The sequence below is a fragment of the Apiospora phragmitis genome, assembly GCF_038363925.1.
Source record: "Apiospora phragmitis strain CBS 135458 chromosome Unknown utg000001l:1.0-2902119.0:1.0-2906034.0, whole genome shotgun sequence".
NCBI classification, from domain to species: Eukaryota; Fungi; Ascomycota; class Sordariomycetes; order Amphisphaeriales; family Apiosporaceae; genus Apiospora; species Apiospora phragmitis.
Window position 1 is genome coordinate 2,438,719 of NW_027117399.1, and position 22,659 is coordinate 2,461,377.

At 55.4% G+C, this 22,659-nt stretch overlaps 9 protein-coding genes across 9 annotated transcripts; 4 read left to right on the forward strand and 5 right to left on the reverse strand.

The window, feature by feature from the left end:
* Nucleotides 1-2,241: 2,241 nt before the first annotated feature.
* PG994_000744 (uncharacterized protein) lies at nucleotides 2,242-2,745 on the reverse strand (the record flags this gene model as incomplete). Its single annotated transcript, XM_066852153.1, has 1 exon — nucleotides 2,242-2,745. One exon carries the CDS (start codon nucleotides 2,743-2,745, stop codon nucleotides 2,242-2,244), a length of 504 nt encoding a protein of 167 aa, XP_066722785.1.
* Nucleotides 2,746-4,084: 1,339 nt separating this feature from the next.
* Nucleotides 4,085-6,183, reverse strand: PG994_000745 (alpha- glucosyltransferase alg10; the record flags this gene model as incomplete). The annotated part of the gene is made up of 4 exons (XM_066852154.1): nucleotides 4,085-4,865; nucleotides 4,925-5,611; nucleotides 5,808-5,896; nucleotides 5,956-6,183. 4 exons carry the CDS (start codon nucleotides 6,181-6,183, stop codon nucleotides 4,085-4,087), a joined length of 1,785 nt encoding a protein of 594 aa, XP_066722786.1.
* Nucleotides 6,184-7,199: 1,016 nt separating this feature from the next.
* Nucleotides 7,200-8,927, forward strand: PG994_000746 (Dihydroorotate dehydrogenase; the record flags this gene model as incomplete). The annotated part of the gene is made up of 1 exon (XM_066852155.1): nucleotides 7,200-8,927. One exon carries the CDS (start codon nucleotides 7,200-7,202, stop codon nucleotides 8,925-8,927), a length of 1,728 nt encoding a protein of 575 aa, XP_066722787.1.
* Nucleotides 8,928-9,444: 517 nt separating this feature from the next.
* On the reverse strand, nucleotides 9,445-10,296 carry PG994_000747 (Alpha-glucosyltransferase alg-10; the record flags this gene model as incomplete). Its single annotated transcript, XM_066852156.1, has 3 exons — nucleotides 9,445-9,601; nucleotides 10,050-10,120; nucleotides 10,279-10,296. 3 exons carry the CDS (start codon nucleotides 10,294-10,296, stop codon nucleotides 9,445-9,447), a joined length of 246 nt encoding a protein of 81 aa, XP_066722788.1.
* A 477-nt stretch (nucleotides 10,297-10,773) lies between these two features.
* On the forward strand, nucleotides 10,774-11,760 carry PG994_000748 (uncharacterized protein; the record flags this gene model as incomplete). The annotated part of the gene is made up of 1 exon (XM_066852157.1): nucleotides 10,774-11,760. One exon carries the CDS (start codon nucleotides 10,774-10,776, stop codon nucleotides 11,758-11,760), a length of 987 nt encoding a protein of 328 aa, XP_066722789.1.
* A 705-nt stretch (nucleotides 11,761-12,465) lies between these two features.
* On the forward strand, nucleotides 12,466-14,165 carry PG994_000749 (uncharacterized protein; the record flags this gene model as incomplete). The annotated part of the gene is made up of 3 exons (XM_066852158.1): nucleotides 12,466-12,479; nucleotides 12,550-12,932; nucleotides 13,003-14,165. The coding sequence occupies 3 exons, from the start codon at nucleotides 12,466-12,468 to the stop codon at nucleotides 14,163-14,165; spliced, it is 1,560 nt and encodes a 519-aa protein (XP_066722790.1).
* An 897-nt stretch (nucleotides 14,166-15,062) lies between these two features.
* On the forward strand, nucleotides 15,063-16,455 carry PG994_000750 (uncharacterized protein; the record flags this gene model as incomplete). The annotated part of the gene is made up of 4 exons (XM_066852159.1): nucleotides 15,063-15,190; nucleotides 15,315-15,474; nucleotides 15,606-15,791; nucleotides 15,877-16,455. 4 exons carry the CDS (start codon nucleotides 15,063-15,065, stop codon nucleotides 16,453-16,455), a joined length of 1,053 nt encoding a protein of 350 aa, XP_066722791.1.
* A 231-nt stretch (nucleotides 16,456-16,686) lies between these two features.
* PG994_000751 (uncharacterized protein) lies at nucleotides 16,687-18,003 on the reverse strand (the record flags this gene model as incomplete). The annotated part of the gene is made up of 3 exons (XM_066852160.1): nucleotides 16,687-17,264; nucleotides 17,342-17,729; nucleotides 17,818-18,003. 3 exons carry the CDS (start codon nucleotides 18,001-18,003, stop codon nucleotides 16,687-16,689), a joined length of 1,152 nt encoding a protein of 383 aa, XP_066722792.1.
* A 1,492-nt stretch (nucleotides 18,004-19,495) lies between these two features.
* Nucleotides 19,496-21,793, reverse strand: PG994_000752 (Cyclin-dependent kinase-like 4; the record flags this gene model as incomplete). Its single annotated transcript, XM_066852161.1, has 4 exons — nucleotides 19,496-19,978; nucleotides 20,053-20,837; nucleotides 20,950-21,184; nucleotides 21,512-21,793. The coding sequence occupies 4 exons, from the start codon at nucleotides 21,791-21,793 to the stop codon at nucleotides 19,496-19,498; spliced, it is 1,785 nt and encodes a 594-aa protein (XP_066722793.1).
* Nucleotides 21,794-22,659: the final 866 nt, after the last annotated feature.

Below are 22,659 nucleotides of genomic sequence, written 5' to 3' on the forward strand. Positions count from 1 at the left end.
CATGTTCAGGCTACCATAAGATCACGGTAATTATCGGATACGGGTTGCGAAACTAGTTACTTCTTATCCATTATATTCCTCTCCCAGTCCAATCTTGGCTACAGATAGTCAACCAAGTATACCAAGGACGGTGAGTATGTTTTGCGGCCGTACCGGCCTGCACTTTTTCAGTCGGTGATATGGTCTTTCCTGCCTGTTCTCGTGGCGTTCTCATTTCCCTATCCTCACCACATGGCAGTTTCATCACAGATGATTTAACACCCCTCTCTCCTAGCGGACGTTATTTCTAAGGATACTACGGCAACAAGAAACAGAGCGATGAATTGTCACCCGAGTCCAGCCGACTGGGCAAAGTTCGTTTTTGGAGCTTCCTCTGGTCCAACTTTAACCACCCCGGGTTGATCACATCAAGCAACGGCAAGGTTGACAAGATGGGTTATCCCTTGGGTTCGGAGAATGATCATATTCGGGTTATTCTTGCCATATCTGGGTCCAAAACACGGTAAGAAGCAACATCGCAAAGGAACAACAGCGTTCTCTGCCTAAAGCCGCACGATGCATCTGAAGCTCAAGGAGATTTCGTGGTGTTCAGAGGGGAGGCGGGTGACAGCGATGGTGGTGAGGTGATCAAACCGGACGCACAAATCACAGCGCGCTTATGCTCTGAGTGGCTTGACCAAAACAACTTTGGTATTATGTCTTCAGGTGTGGGAAATCTCACATCACCAGGTGTTGCCACTGATATTCCCATGATGGAAATGGGTGAAAACCAGCCGGATTCACCGATCGTGATGCAGTACAAGCCCGTCCGACTAAGGGGTTGTTGGGGACACTTGTTACCTGGTGGCCAAGACCTATCCAAGCTAGTACGTGTGGCACCATAGGTTAGAATGAATCGCAAGGAGGATTCTGAGCAATGCGATAAAACAATATCTTGCTGTATATACTTGCAATAAGTGCCGTGTACCTGTACTCAAATTTGCCATCCAGCAACGGGCAACTGACGTACCATCCAGCAGTATGATAGTGGTGGCGTAACTTCGGTAGACGCGGCATACTTGCTCTGCAGCTGGTCGATGGGCACGTCCATTCTCCAGTTGACTGTGGTCGCTACGTCAGGTGATGCCGCAGATGAATGGAGTGAGCGGCACTCCGGAAAACTGCCTCGAGCCCAAGGGTGAAGCCGAGATACGCACCAGGAGGATCCTAATAGCCAGAGCATGGTGATGTAGACCGAACCGGAGGGAAGCCATGGGAGGAGCAGTGACCGCGGTGTAACACAGTAAATGCGCGATGACTCGCCTTCTATCGGAGATGTGCTGTCGCTACTCCAGTCTCTGTCAACAGCCTTCCCGAAGTTGATATATGTAAGGAGGCGAAGATGATGGGCAAAAGTGTGGTTGAACGATGACCTGAGAGGTGTGTGAAAAGGTGGACAAATGCACATCATGTTCCTTCCCTCTGTTGATCGATTTGGTGAAATCACTTACTCCGCTATGTTATGCGATACACGATACATGGAAATGTTAAGGCCTTGTTTCCGACTTCGGTTACGCGCTCGATGCGCTGACGGATGCGCTGACGATGTCACCCGCTACTCCTCATTGTTCGGTTTTCACGTTCGAGACCGACAGGCTGGATGAATGAATCCCTGTGCACCAAAAGAAGGCATCATTCCCCCAAAACCAGACATTGATCTGAAAGCAGTGCTTTTATTGTTGATGTATGTATGTAAAGTCTTCAACCCCATAGTAGATAACCCAAAGACTGTCTGGTGGGGTGACGCCGACCCCACGGAGCCGCCTGTCGCTCGGGAACCCATATGATGGGGATTGATGCCATCGAACGCCGCAGAAAAACGAAGAAGAAGAGCCGATAGACGCCTTCCTCAGATTTCACCCAACCATTGGGGAAGAAGAAAAAGAAGAAGCAAAATAAACGCCTTGAGGGGAGTAGTAGGTTTGGGCCGCCCCTATGTTTCGTTATCATCTCTTTGCATCATTTGTTTGTCCGGTGAATATGCATCTTGTAATGGAATGTCTTCTTCCCCAGTCAACAATCAGGCACGAACCTCGCTCCTCCGTCCGTAGTAGTAAGAACGCTTTTCCTCCTTTCTTTCTTTCTATATTTGCTTCTTGCGGTCGGTCGCCCATCCACTTGGCTAGGCTGTTTGCCTCTCCAGTCTTCTTTTGTGTGTCATGTTTGTTGTTTGTTTGTTCGCTCAAATCAACTCCACCATCATCACAGACTTAAACGATCCAGGCTCAGACGGTCATTGCTCCGCACCCGCTTCACGACGCCCAGCTTGAAGAACTTCTCCTCGCCGCCCGCCGTCCGGCCGCCAATGTACCACTTGTCCGCCCCCCTGGCGTCGCGGAACCCCTCGCTCGAGCTGTCACTGCCGCGTCGGTGCCCTCCGCGACTGCCGGGCGATGAGGGTATGGGCATGCCGCCGTGGTGGTGGCCCGCGCGGGGCGAGTGGATGGGGAGCTGGTTCATGACGCTTCCCGCTCCCGCCGCTGCCGACGACGTCGACGTGGAAGAGGCTGTCGGTACGGCAGGCGTGGACGTCGCGAGACCGCGGGCGGCCCCCGGTGCGGAGCCGGACGAACTGCTGGACTGGGTATGTGTGTGGGTCTTGGAGGGTTGGGACGAGGCGGAGAGGGCGGAGGCGGAGGGGGGCGCCTGGAGTCGGAAGGCGGCGAAGAAGGAGGAGAGGAAGAAAGGCCGCTGCGAGGACGGCATCTTGGGGGCGGGTTGGAAGAAAGATGCCGGCAGCCGGGTGCTGCGTCGATACAGTAGATGGTTCAGAAGTGGTGGTTGGGTGTGTTGGTAACCTCTCGACCGCTGATCCCGCAAGTTCCTCCGCCGATGGCTCGTAGTTTGTGTGGGTGGTACTTGTGAAAGCCGACAAACCCTATTGATTGCGATAGATGTGTGGTGTATTTTAAATCGTCTCGTTTGTCTGGCTCTGGTGTATGTAGCTGAGTTGGATGAGGCTTTGTTGTTGATGCACGTGGATTTCGGAGTTGTGTGTCCGTGGGTGTTTGTGGGTGTGCCTGGACCCGAGGATAGTGGCTGTCGGGTTGTCGGGGTTGCTTGGACTTTGCTCGTGTGATTGATCGTGATGCGCAAAGCAGCTGTTTTTTCTTGCTGGTTGTTTGGTTCCTTTGAACCGGTACCGCACACCCTGAAGCCACTAACCTAAAAAGCTTCGATTGATCCGACAAGTCGGTTCTCTTTCTTTTCTGTGTCGATGTTACAACCGAGAGAGACCGAAGTGTGATCGAACTATAGTGGATTTCGCGGGAACCGAGTATATGGTGGTTGCGTTGTGGGAGACGACTTCAGGAGGGAGTAATGGTCAGGTTATCATCGTACGACGCCGCGGTTATCGTAATCTGATGGAAGGGCACCAGGAAGAATCCTGAACGGTTACGTCGGTTTGTCGTGCTGAGGGAGGGTTGCACGCACGCACACAAACCTGCATTTGCGCATCAAGTTCGGGTCGGCGGTCATCGCACATGCAAGTCCCAGTCCCACTCCCAGGCGGTTTTCCAGTGCGACCGCCCAGCTGGCTGAGCTGTCTCGCTGGCTGGGCCAATCAAAGGAAAACGGTTGGTGAGCAAAGGGCACGCTAGAACGCTAGAACACTTAAAACACCCACTATGGCTACCCGTCCATCGGCCATTGTCGGGTCGCCCTTCTCGCTCTCTCTCGCTCTTTGATCCAGCCCCAACCCTCAACCGCTCTCGGAAAAGTCACTTTGCGGGGAGATTGGCAGATCATACGATGAGTCGATTTCCACTACTAATAATAAAACGTCAACTGGTACATATTGTGACATAACTCCCACATACTCGGTAGATGAGCACTTGAAAGACCCGGGCCTCCCGGGGACATTCGGATGGCTGGGCGATCCTCTTTGTGCGCCACACTGCACCTACAGTAGCTCATTTGTCTGTGGCTTTGCGGTTGGGCAGACGGGCTACCTTACCCCTGACGTCTCTGGATTCACAGCAGCAAAGTGAACATTGATTAACTGGCCATCTAATTAATTAACTATGTAGACACGCCCATGCATTCACCACATGAAACGCTGCACGTTACCGCCGTCTAGAAGAGTTCCGTCCTCGGCTTTCCAGTAGAAAGGCCTCGTCAGAAAGATATACATGGTCATGACGTTGATGAGAAGGAACCAGATAGTTTCCAATACCAACCTGATATCAAACCGGTTACCGAACCGCACCAACCAGATAGACGACGGCTTGTCTGTTGCAATCTGGTGTGTTCCAAGAAGTTCGTCGATTGACCAAGCGGGCACCAAAAGTCTCCAGAACACCCATGGCAAGATGAAATATCGGGGTTCCACCAGTGGGGCCGTCATAAGAGACAAGGCTTTCGTCAACAGGAGAATGAGGACTGTGGATGTCGAAGGCGATTGAGAGAGTTCGGGCTTGACCATCTCCCCCACCGAAATGGTAATAATGGGAGGAGCATCCAATCCAGGTTTGGGGGATTTGCTGTCGTACAAGGCAGACCAGGAGAGCCAGCCACAGAAAACATACACGGCCACCAGCGCGTGCCTGACGAGGGTTCCCCGAAGTATGGAATACCGGAAGACGTAGAACGTATAGTGGCGATTGTCGGCGAGAGTGAAGGGGTGAATGATGGTGTTGAAGTGAACAATCAGCAAGCCAACCATCAGACACGCAGCCACCAGCAGTGCTGACAGTAGCGGGCCATTGGAGAAGACAGCATTGAACGCCCTCAAGAGTGCACTCTTGTTCTCCGCAAGTGGTTGCCGGCCTCGTGATGCCGGTTGACGATGGGAGGTGACGATGACTTTGTGACAAACTGGTGTGCTGCTTCAAAACACCGGAAAATCTGTGGGATGAACAATGGGGCCGAGAAGAAGGCAAACAGGGGCCAAATGTAGAGCATCTGAGCCGCGTGCAGAGTAGCAACGTGATTCGACTTATCGCCCAATACGACGCCGCCGTTCCAGACAACAAACCCCACGAAAAGAGACAAAGTTACGATGTGTGGATAGATTCGTCGTAGCATGGTGCCGAAGTTACACAACGCCGCGCAGGCAAGACTGAAAACACACAGAGCCAAGTCCGCCGGCCAGGCATCGCCCACAGGCGGGTCGTAAACTTCACCATGCGTGTACTTCCAAGGGAAGTATTGGGGCTTTGCGTTGCCTAGAGATGGGTCATAAACATGACCTTGGGTGTATCTCCAAGGGAAGAGCTGGAACTGTGATTGTATCACGTTGAAAGAAGCATCGGCAGGCTCGCGATTGAGACTTTTGAGGGCTGCCACGGCTTCCAGGCCGCCCATGTACACCACGACCCAGAACACGTTGGTCTGTCTCATGGACAATGCGCAGACGCCCAGCGCGACCGTGTAAACGTCATTGAGAAAACTGGGAGGGCCGGATCGGGAGGATACCCTCGCCTTGTGGTTGGAGTAAGCCGCGAGAACTACGCAGGTCGAGAGGACATCGGTGTAGAACAAGCCAGAGAAGAAGAACAAAACGGGGAAAAGGGCGATGTTGAAACCGGAGTGCAGCGCATAGTTTGACCGGAGGGGAGACGATGGTGTTCTCCCTTGATGGTAGGCTGGCAGCAGAAAGTTGCGAAGAGCGAGGTCCAGAAAATGGCGACAACGTTGAACTGGCGCAGGGTTTGGGCCGAGCAATCAGACTTGCCCACAAAACGTGTCCATGCTATAGCAGCAAGATACCTGAACTTGTCAACCAAGGGGCAATTGAGTCAAAACATCATGATGGAAATACTTACAGTCCGGGAGGAGTAGTAATCTTGTCGTCCCATTGCGAGTATCTGCCCTGGCAGTAGACTTGGGTTTGCGGGATGTGGAAGAATTCATCCTTTTTGCCCCTAATCAGTCTCCTTGCTCATTGAGATATGTGAGTACTTGTCAACTTACCAAGTAGGGTGCCGGCACAGATGCATTGACGTAGCTGAGCCACAGGGATGCAAACAATACAAGGACCGAGTTGAGGAGCCCAAATTTGACAAGAATGCTGGCGTCGAGCTCGCCGTGGTTGTACTGCTGCGAAAGCCTTCCCAATGCAATGGCGAAGACGCCGGAGCTGAAAATGAGGATGAATTTCTGATCCAAGACCAGGTCCAGGGCCTCGGTCAGAAATTCCATGGCGAGGGGATCCGATGCCGTTAAATCATGACCTTCCGGAGTCTAGGAGTAGCATCAAAGAGTGTAGTGTGCTGCCGGCAGTGTGTTGCCTAATGGCCTCGGATGCAGATGAAGTTGCGATGTGGCAGTTGAGACCCGGTACGGAGGTGGAAAGACAGTGTGGAGCTTGAGCTTGGTGGGCATTGACAGACACGCTGTATCTTTGGGTCGTTATTGCTTCAGCTATCCGAACTTTCTATCCGCACATTGCTCAATACATATTCCAGCAATTGCATCTGAGCTTCTAGGACTATAAGCTTATGATACTAGCATCGGTATTCAAAAAGCCCAGCCCTTGAAGAATGCCTACAGTCAAGTGTATCTATGTTCACCTTGTGATTTGTTGTTCAGCTCGAAATACCCTGTAGCCTGTTGGCTGGCTGTAGAGCCGGCATGAGACGCTAACCTTAGCCCGTAAATCCAGTCTCGCATCCCTGGCGATATATTCTTGCTTTCTTCGACAAGGACGCCGCCTTGTTTGGTTGACTTGGCTTTGCTTACACATGTATGTTATTAAGTTTAGCTATTCAGACCTGCTCTCCAGTCGGCTTGTTTCTGTGCTTAGTCACTACCTAGGTAGAAACAGAGAAGACTTGGCTGCCGGTCACCATACCTATGCTGACGTGCCTCGTTAACATGCATTATATTGTACCTAAGTTACTGCTATTTGATGAATACATGTAGATCCAGGAATTCGCCATGAGTAACCGCAGCTGCCGCACTGTACCTGAGACCCCTGCGGCTAGGCCATTTGGAGCTTAAATCCACCCCCACGGCAACGCAAACGCCCTAACCTAAGCTTTTTGACTGCATTCCATTCATCGGACCTTAATCTGAGCTGAGGGACGTACGACATCATACCCAAAAGCCTCAATTCGTTCGACTGTTTCCCCTCCATTCAACTTTTTCTCTCTTGACTGATTCAAGACCCCACCTCCCCATTGAGTGCTGTGCCACCCAGGCATGCAATCGCCAGAATGGCGTCCTCAGTCCGACTCACACAGCGTGCCGTGCGCTCTTCCACGGCGTTCCTAGCTCAGAGCTTGACGAGACAGCAATGCCCACGCCTCTCGCGATCCTTGCCCAGCAAACGATATAACTCAACGACTGGCACTACTGCTACTACTACTTCTCCTTCCTCTTCTTCGTCTACTGTGCCGCCTTCTCCGTCGACAGCCTCCACCTCCTCCTCCTCGACATCGTCCTCGTACTCCGCACCCCGAACGGCCTCGTACGCCGCGTTCCGCGCCAAAATCCTGCTCTACTCCACGCTCCTCGCCACGTCGGGCTACCTCGCCTACTTCTACGCCACCGACACGCGCGCCTCAGTCCACCAATGGCTCGTGCCGCGGCTGATCCGCACCCTCTGGCCCGACGCCGAGGACGCTCACGACGTCGGCGTGCAGGCCATGAAGAACCTGTACCCGGTCAACCTGCACGTCCGCGAGCGCTCGGGCGCCCACGTCGACGCCGGCCTCGGCCTGTCCGTCTTCGGCCACCCGCTCGCGAACCCGATCGGCATCTCGGCGGGGCTCGACAAGCACGCCGACATCATCGACCCGCTCTTCGCCCTCGGCGCCGGTTTGGTTGAGGTCGGCGGCTGCACCCCGCTCGCCCAGCCGGGCAACCCACGTCCCCGCATGTTCCGCGTCCCGGGCATCGACGGCCTCATCAACCGCTACGGCCTCAACTCGCACGGGGCCGACGACATGGCCATGCGCCTCCGCAATCGCGTCCGCTTATACGCCCGCGCCCACGGGCTGACCGAAGCTGAGGTCCTCAACGGCGAGGGCGCCGTTCCGCCCGGCAGTCTGGCTCAGGGCAGGCTGCTGGCCGTGCAGATCGCCAAGAACAAGGACACGCCCGAGCAGGACGTCGGGGCCGTGAGCCGCGACTACACCTACTGCGTCTCGCGCCTGGCGCCCTACGCCGACATCCTCGTCGTCAACGTGTCGTCGCCCAACACGCCCGGGCTGCGGGACCTGCAGGCCGTCGAGCCGCTGACGGAGATCCTGAGCGCCGTCGTGGACGAGGCGCGGCGGACCGAGCGCAAGACCAAGCCCAAGGTCATGGTCAAGGTCTCGCCCGACGAGGACGAGGAGGCCCAGATGGAGGGCATCGTGCAGGCGGTCTGGCGCAGCGGCGTGGACGGCGTTATTGTTGGCAACACGACCAAGCGCCGAGTTGGTGTCGTGCCGCCGGGTGTGGCCGTGACTGCTAAGGAGGCCGCGACCCTGGGCGAGACGGGCGGTTACTCGGGACCTATGATGTTCGGCCGCACGCTCGACCTCGTGAAGCGGTACCGCAAGATGCTAGATGGTCGAAGCCTGGCCCTCACCCAACCCAGCGCGGAGGGCAAGCGCACCGTCCACGATGAGAAGAAGGACATCGCTGACGAGGCCGTCGGCGCCAGCCTGGCCGGGCTCGAGGGAACGCCGACGGGCATGATCGAGGACGACACGACGACGCCGCTGTCCAAGTCATCGACCCGTAGTCAGAAGACGGTCGATGACGGCTCGCGCAGCCAGAAGGTCATCTTCGCGACGGGCGGCATCTCCACGGGCGAGCAGGCGCTCCAGATCCTTAACGCCGGCGCCAGCTTGGCCATGGTCTACACGGGGCTGGTGTACGGGGGTGCTGGCACGGTGACTCGCATCAAGGGGGAGATGAAGCAGATCATGGAGGGTGGTGAGAAGAAGGCATAGATCATCATAGATCATCCAGAGAATTGTGTTTCACGTACTTTCAGTTGCGGTTAAACAAAATCAAAAATGGCATAAAGGGGGCAGAGAGATGAGGTGATTGCTTTGAAGAAGAAATGAACAGGTTCATGGTGTATGATAGCGATACCACATTCTGATGGGGGTTTCCAGCGATCAATGTACATCACACGCGACAAGGGTTTGCCCATAGAGAGCAAGGCAGCATAGAGTACAATGAAGATTTGGCCAGGGACGGCCAGCAATTTCAACAAATCAAAGTCACCGGAATCATCTCAGTTCAGTGTCGTCTGTGGTGAGAAAGCAGAAGTCTATTGTGTCATTTTGTACAAGAGTTGGCCGGCCATGCTTGGATATAATCGCTCGCAAGCTGTTCTAATCTCCTTTGCGCCGCTTGCTGCCCTTCTAGCCTCTTCTTCCTCTTCCTCGTCTTCTCTACCATGCGACGCTTGAATTGATAATCGACTAACCACCATGGAGAGAGATGCTGGGGTTCGTTCGCTTAGAAGGGGTTGTCGGAGGCGGGGATGTCCTTGACGTAGTAGTTGCGGAGGCCGGGGACCTTCATCAGGATGTCTTGCTGCACGCGCGGGATGCCCGAGGCGTAGAAGATGACGGCGAAGAGGGCGACACCGCCGAAGGCGCCGGCCTTCATGCCCCTACGAATCGATAAGGGTCAGCATTTTCCTTTTATTTCTGCTTCTCTGATCCGCGCCAGCCTTTTTGACTGCTTCGGCCTGATGCGTCCTCGGCCGTTGACTGGCTGAGGTTGGGTGTGACTGGGGAGTGGTGTATACTCACAGCTGGGTGAACTGCTTAGGAGTCCATCCGGCAATGTTAGGTTGGTAGTGGTACCTGTTTGGTCGCAAACTCTGATCAGCCAGCTATCGCAGAAACCATATTTATGCCATCTCCGAGCGGCGATATCAAAATTTGAGGCAGTGGTCTCGTTTTCCATGTCTGCTCCTCCAGAAACCAATCGCCCACAACAGCTCCTGTAGTCGACAATACGGCTCCAACAATATCCTCTTTCTCAACAAGAATCCACCCTCTGACAACCAGACAAAATGAATCGCAGTCCGCTCGAAGACTTCTATTTCCACTCACTTAGGACCGTATGGGCTCTTGTAGGACGGGTACGCGGAGTTCTGAGGGCCGCGGCCGCGGATGAGTTCTTGCTACAACGGAGAAGAACAGTGTTAGCAGCGGCCTCTTCTTCTGCTAATTCTACACCGATGCCCGGCAGTTGGGAGTCGTCGGACGAGGAGGTGGAAGAGAGCAGCGACGACTATGTGCTGGTGTAATTGAATCTCGAGGGGCAAGGCGTGCAACGTACCGTCTTCTCGAAAGGCATGGCTGCGAAATAGGGATGGCGGACAATTGGGGTGGTGCAATTGGCGTTGTTCGTTGGCGTTGGATTTGCGTCGAGGGTTCGGTCGGCAACTCACTCTTGCGCGACATTCAATCTTCAATTCCTGAATTCTGAAAGGACCGGAAGAAGCCGGCGGACAGATGGCGCACGCAAGCCACATTCTGTTGTTGAAGCTTGGACAGACACTGTTCAGCCGCACCTGCCTTGAGCTTCAGCCACACTCTTTTCCCCCAAATTCCCATTCCTGAGCTGGTGTGGAGAAATGAGCTGTTGCCCGTACCTGCTTATGCTTTTTGCTTCCCATCCCACCTGCATCTGTCACACTAGTTGAAGCAAGCGACTGTTCTTTGAAGATAGTCGAGGTTGCCGCTCAAGGCAGCACGAACTTCTAGTTATCTCATAATTAATTCACATACATAATCGCCCATCGTATTTTGGTCCCCCCCGTCTGATTCCATCATGGATAAAGCCATCGACGTGCGCTTCGAGCGCATGGAAAAGGCCCTCGCGAACCTGGTCGACTCCATCGCCAAGTACACGCCCTCGACGCACTCGGCCACCGAGCTGAACGCCGCCTCCGCCGACCTCGCCCAGGGCCTCGAGGAGCTGCAGACGCACCAGCGCAACCACGCCCGGATCCAGCAGCTGCGCGGCGTCTCGGCCGGCCTCGACGGCCAGATTAAGGACACGCTGGTGCAGCTGGCCCAGGCCCGCAAGGAGCTGACGGGCACCTCGACCACCATCTTCCCCGACAAGGGCAAGACCTACCCGATCAACTACACCGAGCTGCTCAACTACGGCCGCCACATCGCCAAGACCACCGTCCCGCCCTCGGGCGTCGCCAACGCGCCCCCGCCGCCGCCAGCCTCCTCGGCGCCCCCGACCCAGCCCGAGAGCGCCGTCGAGTCGGCTGCCGCTACGCCCGGCGGCACGCCCAACGGCGTCGCCTCGGCCCCCAATGGTGCGCTGGACCAGCTGTCGGGTCAGCAAACCACCACGACTGCCCTCCCGGACCATATACAAGACAGCCTGAATCCGCTGGCCGGCGCCATGTTTGTGCCGTGGCCCAGCGAGGCGCACATACGGAACGGCGCGCTGGCCCAGCTGGACTTCCTGTCCAGCCGGGGCATCGACCCGCAAGGCTACGACCCGGATGAGGAGGAGGCACAGAAGAAGCGTAAGGAAGAGGAGGAGCGTGCACGCGAGGAGCAGGAGCGTCTGGAGCGGGAAGAGAAGGAAGGCCGCATTCGGAAACAGATGGAGCTCGCTAGAGCCGAGCGCGAGAAGGCACGCGAGAAGGAAGCCGCCGAGAGAGAAGCCCGAGGTGACACCGGTAATGCTGATGCTCAGCCGGGCAGTGGTGCTGCTGCGGCCGGTTCCAGTGCTGGGGGCAATAAGCAGGCCCAGTTCCAGTTTCTCCAGGACGACGACGACGAGAGCGACTAGACGGAGAGATATCCGGAGCTTCTCCATCCGTGGTGTGCTTGGTGGCAGGCTCCAACTTAGCACACCATTTATGTATGTGGGTCGCGCGAACTTCTTATTCTGCCCAATAGTTAAGATCAAATGTTCAGGGGCGATTCCACTCCGGCGATAAACTGGGCAATGGGCGGTGTATTGTTAATTCAATCGCCAGCAATGAGCATTCGCTGCCCCGGATACTACCAACACATGTCCATGTTTCTGGACACTACCAGCTGAGCGTTGGCAATTCCGCCAATCAGCTATCCCCGGGCCAGTTATTATACTTTAAGGGATCAACATTCCGAATGAAGCCTTCCTTTAAGAGACGTCCGCCTTTCCAGGTCCCTAGAAAAACCAATCTGCTCAGCTTTTCTTGCAGGGACGATTTTCGGGAAATCTGTCTCAAGTGAATGTTACCCACTTGTCTCATCGATAGTTGCTGATAGATACCTTCCTGGGCTCATCCCTGTCGTTTCGTCCCTGTCGTTTCGTTCAGTTTTACCACCACAACTAGATTCTCCCAGCTCGTTTCTCCCCATGGCACTCATGTTTATGTTGGATCAAATGACGTGACGATGTCACGAAGTTATGTACGGATTGGCTGTGGGCTCCTACTCCTTGGCACTCTGGTATTTATCCTGTATACCCCTCGGCAGCTGGCCCTGACGCGAGTGGTACATGATTATAATGAGAAGACCTCCGTAGGCACTGATGAACCACTTTCATCTGCAAGCGGCTGGTACGAGGAGTCGGATCTGCCATTCCCACCAGGGTCGAAACCCTGCAGAGCAGCAGCAGCAGCTCTCTAGATCAAAACACGCAGCCATCTTCTGGTCTATCTACGACTGCCGCCTCGGCTTCTTCGTCGTCAAGTCACCAGCAACAGCCTGGCTTCGAATTACCCCATCTGGCCGGCCTGTGCCGGGACACGCCGTGGAACCCGAACCTGACGCTCTACTGCCACAGCGGCTGCGGCGCCGACCAGCTCTCGCTGTGCGGCGGCCTGGCCGAGGCCCGCAACCGAGTCCAGACCTGCTTGCGCCTGGCCATCGACGTAGGCGCCGGCGGGGGGCTCGTCATAGCCTCGATCGCGGCGAGGGCAGCAGAGATTGATGATGGCTTTATGGTCCGCACCAACTCTCCTACCGCCTTGTGTCCCGATCATTTGTGGGACATCGCGGGCCTCCAAACGGACACTCGGGAACTGGTGTCCCGCGCTCAAAGTCCGGACTACGGCTGCTTGCCGTCACGACGAAAACGAAGATGGAAGCACGCGCGAGAATGTGGAAAAGGAGGAGCGGCGGAACGTTAAGACCGTGAACCTGCCGTCCCGATCCTACAAGGCTCCACACCATAGCATAACTACATCGTCTTCTTCCTTCTCCTCCGCCTCGTTCAGACACCTGGTGGAAGGTTTCCTCCACGAGGCCAGCCTCTCCGCCGAACCCGTCATCGTCCGCTACGGCGACCCGTACCTGGCGTGGGACTATGGGTGCAGCGGCGAGATGGGGACGTTGCGCCGCGACCTATTTCAGGCTCTGCGGTATAATGCGGCCCTCCTCGCGCTGGGCCGTGCCGTTCTGAACCAGATTGCCGAGGCTGCAGGGACGGCGGATGGCGACCGCTTCATCGGCGTACATCTCCGCGGCGAGGGCGACTGGTCCGAGAAGGGATCTGGTGCTGTTGAGGCGCAGATGAGAGGGTATGTGGAGGCGATTCGAGGGATCGCGTCCTCCTCTTCTTCTACTACTTCTACTCTCACCGCTAGCGCTAGTCCTGGCGATATGAAGAAGAGGGGTATTGATGGTAACGATGCTGCTACCACTCTGGATGATGACGACAGCGAAATAAGAACAGTCTACGTGAGCTGTAGCGATCGAGCGGATGTCCAAAGGTTCCGCGAGATGCTGGAGCCGCTCGACTACACGGTCTACGACTGGCGGACGTTGCTGAACCCACCTACGGGTACTAGTAGTAGCAGCAGCAGCGACAACAACGACAACAACAATGATCACCAGCAACGCCATCCGGGCAACGAGACGCTCTTGGCGCAGATCGAGGCTCTCGGCCTCGACCAAAGGGATGTCGTCGAGTACGAGGTGCTCGTGCGCTCCCAGTACTGGCTAGGCGTCAGTACGTCGCCCATGTCGACGCTGATCGCGTACGCTCGCGGCGGTGATGGTGCCGGGAACGCCGAGGCGCAGAAGCAAAAGGAGAATACGGACGACTGGTTTGAAAAGTACATCTACCCGCACAGCACCAAGTCGGTCGTCGCCAACGGAAGCGCAGGGCGTTGGGAGTTCGCGCGGGAGTTGGTAGTCAGGGGCGACCGGTTCACCAAGCTTTTGGTCGTCAGCAGCGTTGATATAATGGATTACTTCCCCTGAGTCGAAATATGCTAGGATTGATTGGTGTAAGTGCGTGTTTTGTGACAATTGCATGCAATCAGGCTGGGCGCTACGGAGTTTTTGGCATGCAGACTTCATTACAACTTATGGGTACTTAATTGCATATCGTATCATTCCATGTCTTTAGGCTTAAGTAAGAGGTTTCAAAACACTGCAACGTGAAAGAGTCAACTTTTCTCTGTTCGTCAAACTCGCGAGATCCACGGCTAGCGTTTTCTGTGTTTTTGTCCCACCAGCATCGCGAGGTTCGGCGCTACGTCTGCCGGAGTTGTGGGAGTTGTGGGTCACTCGGCGGCACCGGATAGCGAGAGCCGGGGAAAACGGCAGGTACTCTTCAACCTGGCCAGCCATTCCCAGCAGAATTCAGGAAGAGTTGCGAGAGAAAGAGCTGGAAGATCCAGATAAGGCCATATTCCGAGTATCGCCGGGGTTCCGAGTCAAGCAGGAACAAGGGACCCGGTCTCTTGCATCGGTTCGATGCAGGCCCCCTGCATCTATTCCGCCGCGTTGGGACCCGGATCTTGGGTCCGGACCAATCCAGAAGGGACATGTTGCCGGGTCCAAAACCACAAACCCCTCTTTTAGATGCTGTCAAGCGCGAAAACAGATCTCAACGCCGTCCGTCTCCGTCCCGTTGGGAGATTGAACTAGGGAAGCATGGCGCTATCGACCGTGTGCTGGCTGCATCTCGTATTTCAGCCGAGATGACTTCAGAAACGGACCAAAGGTCACAAAAGCCCGTTTGAGGGTCTTCTGTTCAGTATAAGATGAACCCGTGGGTTGCGCCGCTCGGATTGTCTTCCACCCGGTGCTCTCCGCCAATCCAGCCCTAATTTGAATGTCACAAGTCTCGCGTCTTCCTCTGCCTCTCTGATGATGGGTCTCTCTTCGTGGACGTGGACGACCGCCCTTCTGGCGCTCGTGGCAACCTCCGCCCTGCCAATCACAGCCGCGCCGACGTCTGTTCGCGAGACTTGCGCCCGGCCATACGTACGTAAAGAATGGTAAGCTGGCCCGTATATGCTCCTATTCATAGATATACTTATTTTGCATCCATTTGCATGATCGAGTCCGAGCACTCTCGCGCACGCCTATCGGATTGGCTGGCTGACTCGGAGATGATAACAGGCGCCACCTCACTGATGGCCAGCGCCAGCAGTACATCGGTGCGGTCCAGTGCATGATGAATCAGCCCGGTACTGCCACAGCTACCTTGTCCATAGTGCGCAACCGTTTCGAGGACTTCCTGGCCACTCACGTCAAGCAGACCGACTTCGTGCATTTCGTGGTGAGCATCATCCCGTGTTTATCACCAGCACTACGAGTTACTCAATCAGGGTCGCATGAGGAGGGGAGTCCTGCTGACTCTGCATATCGAAGGGCATCTTCTATCCGTATCACCGGCTGCTCCTCGTGGAGTATGAGAAAGCCCTCTGGGCCTGTGGGTGGGACCGCACACTCGGGCAGCCCTTCTGGGACTGGACTCTGGACACGGGCAGCAAAGAGGCCTTTTTGAACTCGCCCATCTTCGATACGGTCCTTGGCTTTGGCGGCAATGGGGCCTACATCCCTGGCAATCTGAGCCACCCCGAACTATCCGGCTTCGTAAGTTTCCTTCCCTGTCGGCTTGAGACAGGTCATCAAGTATGAAGTGGCCATCCCCTTATTTGATTAACACGAATGGCCACAGACCGTAGGCCCTCCCAACGACATCCCCGACCGCAGCGGCGGCGGCTGCCTCATCGACAACCCCTTCGCCGGCCTGGGCACCTACTTCGGCCCGCAGAACGACACATCCCCCAAGGACGCGCTAGGGTGCGTGCGCCGGGACTTCTCATACGACTCGTTTCGGGAACGGGCCTCACCCGCACAGGTCGAAGCCGCCATGGCCCTGGCCAACTACGGCGCCTTCGAGTTCGTCACGGACTCGCAGTCGTACCACCCGGCGGGCCACTGGGGCGTCGGCGGCCTCTACGGCACCATGACGGACACGTACGCGAGCCCGGCAGACCCGGTCTTTTACTTGCACCACAGCAACGTGGACCGGGCCTGGTGGTCGTGGCAGGCGCGGGATCTGGTCGGGCGGGAGCGGGACATGTCGGGGCCGCTCGTCTCGTTCGACTACACCAACGCGCGGGGTGGGAATGCGACGCTGGACACGCCGGTTTGGGTGGGGTTGGGGGAGGGCAATCGGGTGGAGTTCAGGGTGGCGGACTTGATGCATATCCAGAAGGAGCCTTTGTGTTATGAGTACGAGTCGCTGTACTGATCGGCTGAGATTAGGTACAGATAGAACTGGTGATGCTACTGCCTTAGATAATGTTATGAATCGGTCAGTCAAAAGTTGGGAACTGAAGAGAACCTGTCACCCACCGTATGATTGCTCGCACGACGGTGTGTGGTTGGAAAGTCAACCGGCTTGACAAGTAAGAGGCCTGAAAGAAGAGTCTTGAGCACAGCATCGGAACAAACATGGATTGGCATTCGCTAGTATTCTCTTTCAAGGGGGGCTGTACTTCTTCCAGCCATCCGCCCGATTGTCCTCCCGCAACTCCTCCGTCATGACATGGACCTCCTTCCGCATATAGATGCGCCCATTCGCGTCCCGCGACCCCTCGGCCAGCCCCGCCTCCATCTCGATATGCAGCGGATCCTCCTCCGGCTCGAACTTGGATCGCGTCGCCGTGATCTGCGACCGGAATGTGTCGTTCTCCGTCGCGCGCTGGTAGTTGGCGCGCGCCGGCGTCGAGTTGTTCGGCCCCGCCCCCGGCCGGCGGTCGGTCCGCGTCAGCGAGACGCCCAGCGTGCGCAGGAACTGCTCGAACAGGGGCTTGCAGAAGGGCGTGCACGCGGCGATGACGCCCAGCAGCTGCTCGAGCACCGTCCACGTGCTGATGGCCACGTTGAGCGCGGGGCCGTCGTCGTCCCGGGATGTGCCGAACTTTTGGATCAGCAGGATCTTGACTAGCGAGGAGACGCCGGCGAGCAGGCCTAGCGACATTAGGAAGCCGATGACGACGCGTTCGCGGAAGGGGCGCTTCAGGCTCCACAGGAAGGTGATGGGAGCGATGGACAGCACTGGCATTTCCAAGTTAGCTTGACGATGCGCGTGAGTGGATCAGGAAAGATCCAGAGAAGGGCGCGCGCAAACTCACTGATGTCAGTAGATATGCTGACGATGGCCCCCGCCAACGCCGCCGATTTCAGCGCCGACGGCGAGAGACAGGCCGCGTTCGGGTCGGAAAAGTCACCCCAGGCGGCCTCCAGCGGCTGGCAGTAGAACAGGCTGAACCAGACGTTGCCGAAGCCGTAGCCGCCGGCCATGGCGATGTTGGCCCAGACGAAGGCCTGGAAGCAGAAGGACTCCTGGATGTGCAGGAGCGTCAGGCCGATCGAGGCCTTGATGAGCGCCATCGACAGGCCCCAGACCGGGATCGCGAGGAAGGCGCCCCGGGCGCCCTCGATGACGGCGGACGGCGACTGCGTGCCGGGAGACAGGAACATCTGCGGCATCATGAGGCCCCAGTCCGCGATGGTGAGGGCCTGATGTGTGAAAGGAAGGGCAACCGAAGTTTAGTATTAAGCTACGCGCTGCAGGTGACGACGACGAAAGACGGGTGAAACAACTTACGTAGCCCAAAGCAATGCAAGTATCCGACCAGACGCTTCTGCTTCTGGTGCTTTTCAGGATGCGGAACGCAAAGGTAGCGGTGGCCAGCGCCACCAAGGGTATCGTCACGCCATAGAAGACCTGCGCAAGTCGAACCGATTCGTCGCTGATCACATTAACATTAAGAACAGGCCCGAGGGCGGCCATTGTCGCTGGCGGTAGTTGCGGCGTGCCAGATTGGGCTGAGTAAGGAACGGCAGTCGAGCCTCACGATTTGCCAAGGAAATGGGGGACTTTTGTGAGAGAGGCAAAGTGCATGTGGCCTACCTACATACTTGACAAGTCAGACTAGGTAGATCAGATCGCTGCGCAATTCTGCATGAAGTTCAGTTGCGGAATTGGAGCGGTCGCATATGGAGAGTGTTTTCCCACGTCGCATCTCCGCCGACTGGACCGGGTGCTGATATGTAGCTCTCCAACTTCCCCCTTTTTCCGCTTCACAGAGCCGCGGAGACTCGCTTATGAGATGGGCAGGCTTGGGCCCCTGCACGATGGAATTAAAACATATTCGTAGACGAAATCGGAACCATTCTCAGCCTTACCCACTTGTTTTACTCTTTGCGATATCTTATTAATACGCCGAGGGTGACTTGGAGTGCATCAAACTTGGCTCACAAGCCATCCGTTTCCTCTCTGACCGTCCGTTCGTGAGAGGAAGGATGGCGAGAACCCATCCTGCGACCATGGCGAGGGCGGAGAGAAATTTCCCTAGCATACCAGCATACGGCGATGGAGCCGTCGATCATGGCGTTATTGAACCAGTGAACCCCGCAGCCAGTGAAACTACTCCTTACATATACCACGACGAACCCTCGTTATATAAGCAGAATCCGCAGCAGTGGCAGGCCATGTGGGATTCTAGGTTTACCAGGCTAGCGAATCCACGCCACTCTCATCGAACCAGACGAGCCAGATAACGGCCTCTCCCCTTGTTTACGGCATAGCGCGGCGGACAACAGCCACCACCATCGGCTCCACCCGTACCCATGATAAGGACATGCCCCCCATGTCCGTCCACTCAGAGCGAGCCGTTTCAATTGACCGGGGACGTCAGCCATCAGCCGAAACTTAGATTTCGTCTGCCGCTGCCTCTTCGCCGCCGGAACCGCTTCTAAATCCAGTCAATTCACTTCGCAAGTTTCCCGATAGCCTTAGATCTGGGGTCCATACATGAAAGTAACATGTGGTTTGGCAGCCGTGATTATGGTGAATATGAAGCATTGGGGGCCCGCAGGGATCGCCGCGAAATGGACATTTAAAGGCAAGGTGCTGAGGCATACGCAAATTTTGCTCCGCCCAGTGGGTTCCGATGTCATGGGCTTGGTGATTTCACTACCTTTCTCTCTTTTTCCTTTTGGCATGATAAAGTTGATACTCAACACATATCCGAACCTGGAGCCGTGGAGCGCCTTGCTACATCACAACTATTACTCGAAGCTAAGCCTTCGAACTTGAAGGGTATGAAGCATCAAGCTGCAACAATTTGGTGTATTTCTATCGTGTAGGATGAGACAAGCATCGAGTTCTGATAATTTTGACACTGTCTTCTCATGGCTTGTGCCGCGCTAGAGGGCGTCTATCTCTCGACACTCGCTTTCCACACCTCCGACGATGGAAAAGGTCGACAGCCTCAGAACTCTCACTGATGTCGACGACCCCTACGACGAGACCGCTTGCCCTGGGTACTTTGGTCAGATGGTGGCTGTGATGTGGTAGCTTCCCGCCCAGTCTCGGCACGAGCCGGAGAAACGGAACTGGGGAGGGAAGACCCCGGCACTCGAGGAGCGATTAGGCTATCGATGTGAGTTATGACTTCCAGTGCTTCCGGCCCAGGCCTTGCAGCTTCGGCGGGAAGCTCTCCGGAGATCAAAGATAGCGGACGGCTCAACGGCGTCCCATCCCCGCTCCACTCGCCCCGGGTATGCTGGACAAGCTCGCCGGTTGTGTGCTCCGCACCCCCGGTCTTGGGCAGCGAGTCTTTGACCATAGACAGCTCGCGGCATAGCTTATCGATTGGAATTCGTTGCTTGGGCATGGCTTTTAGCATGCGGCGTTCGATGAGAAGCAGCATTTTCTTCGCGAATGGCGTGCAATCGGGAAGACCTTGCAGCCGTCTAACTGTCTGGGGGGGGTGGTCAGATCATCTATGCTGGACGAGGGCTTACGTAGAATGATGGACAAGGGGCTTTCTCATACCTTCCTGATAACAGGCTTCACCGTTGCCTTTCTCTTTCCATCCCTGCCTACTTTGATATTGAAGTAGGTGGGTTCACGGAAGTTAGTAGTGGGAGGCGGCGAAGTCTCCGACTCAAGTATCTCTTCAAACTTGTCTATGCCAACGGGCCCTTCAAGGTACCAGATGCAGAACTCTAAGTACACGCATCCGAGGGACCAGATGTCGTATCCTTGAGATATGCATTCGCCAAGGTCCATCTCTGGGGGGCCGTACTGCCTTGTGAGCCCGTCCAGATCAGTGTACCGGACTTGAGACCTCGTAAGGCTCGAGTGGTATCTGGTAAGACCAAGATCAGAAAGGACCATATGGTTGCGTTTGTCCCCATACTTCTTGAACCACAATATGTTCCTCGCCTTGATGTCGCCATGGCGGCCAAACTCACGCTCTTCGACGGCATCTCGGTCGGAGAGGCCGCCTCGTTTCTGTTTCTGCCAGGTCGACATCCCATGGATCTTCTTTAGCGCCGTCGCTATCCCAAAGCACTGTTCGTAGGCCCACTGGTCGTTGCCTGTGTGCTGCTGCCACGACTCGCTCTCCCAGAACTCTTGGAGATTTCCGTCGGCACACTCGAACACCAAGAAGAATTTCTCCCCTTGCTGGAAGGTGAAGAGAAGTTTGACGAGGTGATCATCGCCATGCATCTTCCCAAACGTCATCTCGAGCGCAGAGAGTTCCTTCTTGTATGTTTCTCTATCACCAGAGAATATCTCTTTGACGGCGAAGAGTTGGGGGGCGCCTCCGTGTTCTGGGAAAATTTCTGGTTGGCTGACTCAGGCAAAGGATCGTCGGGTCGTGGTACGGGGGTATGGTGGCTTGGATGGACCTTGATTCGTCGTATTATTCCACTGCCCCGCAACCTATCCTTTGGCACTCTTGCCAAGGCATAGCAGTGTCTTGATGGAAGTTATACGAAGGTAGCGTGTCGCTGGTAAAATCAAAGAACGGAACAAAGAAGTACTGCTGATAGGCTTTGAACAGGATCAGATCGTTGCAATCCCAGTCAGTGAAGATGGCATCGCCGCTTGTGTCATGTGGAATAGTGATGGGAAGATCTTTATCCCAACAACCGTTTTGGATGAACACGTTAATGTACTGCATACTTTTCATCATGGTTAAGATTCCAGATTCTCCGTCGACTCAGAGGACTGTCAGCCGGGCTGGGTTCATGTATCTTGGCAACGTTGTGCTTGAGCTCGTCCTGGCTCATGCCCGGCTCGTTTTCCATCAGAAGTGATGCAATTGTCTCCATACAGAAAAGGGTTTCAAATGCATCGATTGGCAAGTAGAATGATTGGGTATCCCATGAGCTTCGCAAGACTTTTTGTTGAATACCCATCGGATTAGGTCGACAGCTTTGAGTATATGACCTGGCGGAGATAGGGGTGGGTTGAAGTGTTGACTGAGATCCTTGGCACTCACTTGATGCTGAGGCATATGGGGCTCGCCGATTCCTTGTGGCTTGCACTTGCATCGCCTCTCTGACAACAGCGTTGGGGCGGCATGGAGGCCCAGGTCCGACACTGTGTTGATCGAGGTCCTGGACGATTCTCCTTCGCTGCTCCCTGCATTGGATGCGTTGGATGGTGTAAGGGGCCTGCCAAGGTAGTCGCAGTCATTTTCTGAGCGCCTTACACCATCGGGATTCTCGACGAAAACACTCGGAGAGGGTAGTGCCATACCGAATGGGCGTTGGTCGCTCATGGTGGACCAAAAAGTCTTTGCCAGGGGAAGTAAGTGGAAAAACCCTGGGGGACACTCATGACCAAGTCACCGGAACTCCAATGGGGATGCATGCGTACAAAGGCGATTTCCCTGTCCTGTGGAACAATACATCAAGCTGTCGAATCAAATGCAGAAAGTACCCGAACGCCCAAGTCCGTTATCCGACGATACGCTGCATGTCATAATCATGCGGCCCTCACCGAAGCCACCGGATCAGTAGCCAATCGCATCCCCGTATAAGGCGCCATTTCATGTCTAGTGAAATGCTTGTGCATGCCGCTCATCCCGGTAAGTTGCCTGTCTGCCTTACCGTCGGGGGTGACATTGGCTGACGAGGCTCTCCAATTAGGCTCAAGGATGTAGAGCCTGATGACGCCCAATTTATGATTGATGTCGATGGTGTGGACAGAGATGTTGCGCCTCCGCGCAAGGTGTCAGAGTAGGACTCGCGTTGTCAAATATGTTCAAAGTTCTCTCCCCGGAACTTTGCTTGCTATTTTACCCAAATTACTCGTATCATCTTGACCAAAGTGATTCATCAAAGCTCTCTTTATTTCACTCGTCAGCCTCGTGGCCATGTCGCATCGGAGTTTGAAGTTCGTAAGGCACGATCATAAATTCGACTTCGATGTCTATACCGAACATCCCGACTTCATCAACCCTCGGGACCTATCCAATGTCCTCCTCTATAAGTACGGAAAGGAAAGGTTCATGTTCGCACTCCGCCGCAACGTGTACATAATCTACATCAAACCCAAGGTCAGTGGACGCCAAGCGGTGTCGAATCCAGATTCAAGAGATTTCGGAGATAATCTAACAGGGTGGTATCTGCAGGTGACCGGAGC